We start from the raw sequence: 4,323 nt of genomic DNA on the forward strand, positions 1-4,323 counted from the left end.
ATAATATAATAATAATAAAAAATAAAAATAGTAATAATAGAATAATAAATAAATAAAAATAGTAATAATAAATAAATAATAAAAATAGTAATAATAAATAAAAATAATAATAATACTAATAATAGTAATAATAAATATAATAATAATAATAATAATAATAATAAATAAAAATAGTAATAATAAATAAATAAAAATAATAATAATAATAATAGTAATAATAAATAAATAAAAATAATAATAATATAATAATAATAATAATAAATAAAATAATATAATAATAATAATAAATAAATAAATAAAAATGTAATAATAATAAATAAAAAAAATAATAATAAAATAGAATAAAAATAAATAAAAATAATAATAATAATAATAGTAATAATAAATAAAAAATAATAATAATAAATAATAATAATAATAATAATAATAATTAATAATAATAATAATAATAATAATAGTAATAATGAATAAATAAATAAAAATAGTAATAGTAATAATAAATAAAAAATAATAGCTCCTCTGCTTTCAATGAACTCCCTTTATCGATAACAATTACAGAAATGAACGAACCTCAACGTACCCCTCAATAACAACAGCAGCAGCAGCGGCAACAGTAGCAGCAGCAGCAGCGGCAGCAGCGGTAGCAGCAGCAGCAGCAGCTGCAAGATAAACAAAAACAAGGAGAGTAAAGAGCATCCCTTAACGCAACCCCCCATAAAAAAAAAAACAAACACACAGGGGGGGAAAAATGAACAATCCCCTGTATAACCTCACAACGGCACCACCTATACCATTGACAAACGCAAGAGGGATCGCTTCATAGATGGACCTTCTCCTGGTTCCCCTCACCCCCCTCGCTTAGTCTTTTCCATACATAAACACATACATACACACATATATATAACATAAGACCACAGCAAAAAAGCATATATACACGCATATATACACACTCGCTGTATAGCATTAAACAACACTACGTGCTGTTGGTTCCATTGGCGGGTGATTTTTCTCATCACCACCAATACCCTCTGATTTGGGGGGTGAGGAAGGAGAACCGGGAGTTAAGATACGATGCTTGGGGTGCTAAATTTCGAATGTATCCTGGATGACCCCGACCAGGTGTACACTGCAGGTGATAAGATCAAAGGCAGCCTCAGTATACACCTGAGGTCGCCGATTGCCATCACAGGTAAGGCGAATTGATGTTTTCCCGTTTTGTTCTAGCACATCTATCTATCTATCTATCTATCTATCTATCTATCTATCTATCTATCTATCTATCTATCTATCTATCATCATATAAGGTATATATAATATATGTATATCATACAATATATGTATGCCTTGTTTTTATCAATAAATACATGTAGCTTTTATTACGTATACATACACAGACACACACACATATAAACACACACACCACACACACACACAACACACACACAGACACTTAGACACACACACACGCACACATATACACAGTATTTTACATGTATATTTACACACTTCATGCATGTCTACACAGAGATACAAATATGCCGATAAACACACAAACATAAATTTGGGAATGTGTGAGAGACAGATAGGTAGATAGAGAGAAGGAGAGAGAGAGTGAGTGAGAGAGAGAGTGAGAGAGAGAGAGAGAGAGAGAGATACCCATAAATTCATGATCACATTATGTATTTATATTTATATAAAGAGTGGGAAACACAATTCACATACGCGTATGTAGTTGTATGATTGTGTGTGTATATATATATATAGGTATGTATATATATATATATATACGTATGAATATATATATATATATCCATACATATACATATATGCTTCTGTAAATATGTTTTCATACACACACACACACATCTATCTATCTATCTATCTATCTATCTATCTATCTATCTATCTATCTATCTATCTATCTATCTATCTATCTATCTGTCTGTCAGTCTATGTGCGTGCGTATACGTGTGTGTAAACACATTGAATGAAATATATGCACGACGAATGTGTCTGTGTATGAAAGTGTGTATATGTATTACATTATATATATATATATAGACACAGGTATAAACATAACAGTCAAATAATGTCTAACCTCTGATATATGGTACTGCCTGTTTTCTGGTTTTGTCTCTCTATACCCCCCTCTCTCTTCACACACATTTAATAATAATAATAACAATAATAATAAAAATAACAATAATTCCTCCGTCTTTCATACACGCATAATGATTTCTTAGACACAAAAACCATCCATTTACACGAAACAAAAGGAAATTATATGATGTGAACTTCATTCGTTGACCAAAACCATTTAGGGGGACTTGAGTGAATTTGAACCCGTTTCTGAAAAACCCGACAATGAAAACAAACTCGGAGGATTCGTCATGTAATGATATAGTAATAGTTAGTAGTTTTATAGACTTAGAAATAGGAAAATGACTGGAATTTAATTATGAAAAGGCGGAGGGAAATGATATGTGAATATGTGAAGTTCATGCATTTCTCAGTAGCCACCACAATCACTCATCATTATCGTCCTCATTTACCATCTCCTTTCAAGAATCACCGAAACCCGTGATAAACACTTAAAAATAGTTATTTTTTCCTAAAGAAGAAAATGTTAAGAGGGTGATGTTGTGACGTTAATGTATTTCCACAAGAAAAGAATGACAAAAATATTAGTGATTTAATCTGTTGGACACAGGAAATTAGGTCGCGGATAAAAGACACGAGACAAATCGAAACAAACACCCTTTAATAAATTCCCCAGAGTTAAAGCAGAAGACCTTATGTTTATATATCAAAAGCCTCGATAGTTAAATGAGATTTAGTGGCATTCATGCTGTTCTTTCGGTTTTGTTTGGACATTAATTAAAGGAAATGTTTACAACCGGGTATCGAAACCGGGTCGTAGATTCATTTCATGATGTAATGTCATATGATATCTTCACATATACGGGTAGAAGTTAGCCAGAGATATATGAAAAAAAAAAAAAAGGTGAAATGAGAATGTGTAGTGTTCATGCCTGTTTTTTTTTCTCAAGGACATTGAAGATAGATATTAACCAAAGTGCTAATGCCGGGCTCCAAAACCTTGTGGCAATCTTGTGTGTGTGTGTGTGTGCGAGCGCGCGCGAATATATATATATGTGTGTGTGCGTGTGTGTGTATATATATATATATATATCTTCATAATTTTTAGATAGCCGCCGTCCGCGAGTGGTTCCCGAGATAAACGCCAGGATTATCTAATTCCCACTAACCTTCTACACACACACACACACACACACACACACACACACACACACAACAGTGGGTTTGTAAGGATGTCTCTGTCTCTCTCTCCCCCTCCAACTCTATACCTCTTTCTCTCTCTCTCTCTCTCTCTCTCTCTCTCTCTCTATCTATCTATCTATCTATCTATCTATCTATCTATCTATCTATCAGTTTGTATGTGTATATATGTATACTGTCTATATAGACGAAACACTTAACATCACATGTATATATAAGTATATAGATATATACGTAAGTATATATATATATATATATATATATATGTGTGTGTGTGTGTGTTTGCACATATGTGTGCGTGTATGTATGTGTGTGTATATATATATAATCTCTCTCTCTCTCTCTATATATATATATATATACATGTATGTAAATATGCACACATACACACATACACACACATATGTTTGAATGTGTACACACATATAGCAGACACTCCATGTTTTCTCATTGATTACTGGAGTGACCGTCTCCAGGTGTTGTATTCTCGGTGAATTTGTAGAATGTTGTTGCTGCTATTGTTGATATTTATGTTAACCCCAAGACAGGCGTGATCAGAGCCAGTAGTGCTACAATTCAGGTGTTCCCACTATGGCCACTCTACTTGTTTTGCATTTTTCAGGAGACTACGTTGTCCATAGTGATCTTTATAAAAACAGTAGGCTATGAATGGAAGGGTATTTGGCAGCTATTTCTTGCAGATCGAATGACCGCGCACATGCTCGGCCCTTGTCTTATGCTGTTAGTATTGTTGTTACTGTTGTAGTGAAGAAAAGCCAAGTGGTTTTGTATATAGACAAACCACATTCCCTCGCTTTTTACATCATCAACCAACCTCTTTCTACCTTTATGATGTTATTTAATTTGATGCTGGTGTGTGAATCTATCTATCTATCTATCTATCTATCTATCTATCTATCTATCTATCTATCTATTATCTATCTATCTATCTATCATCTATCTATCTATCTATCTATCTATCTATCTACCTACCTACCTACCTACCTACCTACCTACCTACCT

The 4,323-nt window shown here is 32.5% G+C and overlaps 1 protein-coding gene across 2 annotated transcripts in view; it reads left to right on the top strand.

Annotated features, from left to right (window-relative positions):
• Positions 1-477: 477 nt before the first annotated feature.
• Positions 478-4,323, top strand: part of LOC115217930 (arrestin domain-containing protein 3) — a 152,567-nt gene continuing 148,721 nt past the window's right edge. For both annotated transcript variants that reach the window (XM_036508022.1, XM_029787649.2), the window contains exon 1: positions 478-1,189. In XM_036508022.1, the coding sequence (XP_036363915.1) occupies positions 1,072-1,189 (118 nt within the window). In that variant the 5' untranslated portion in view covers positions 478-1,071. The remainder of the gene's footprint in view (positions 1,190-4,323) is intronic.

This window comes from Octopus sinensis, linkage group LG12 (genome assembly GCF_006345805.1).
Source record: "Octopus sinensis linkage group LG12, ASM634580v1, whole genome shotgun sequence".
In the NCBI taxonomy this organism is placed as follows: domain Eukaryota; kingdom Metazoa; phylum Mollusca; class Cephalopoda; order Octopoda; family Octopodidae; genus Octopus; species Octopus sinensis.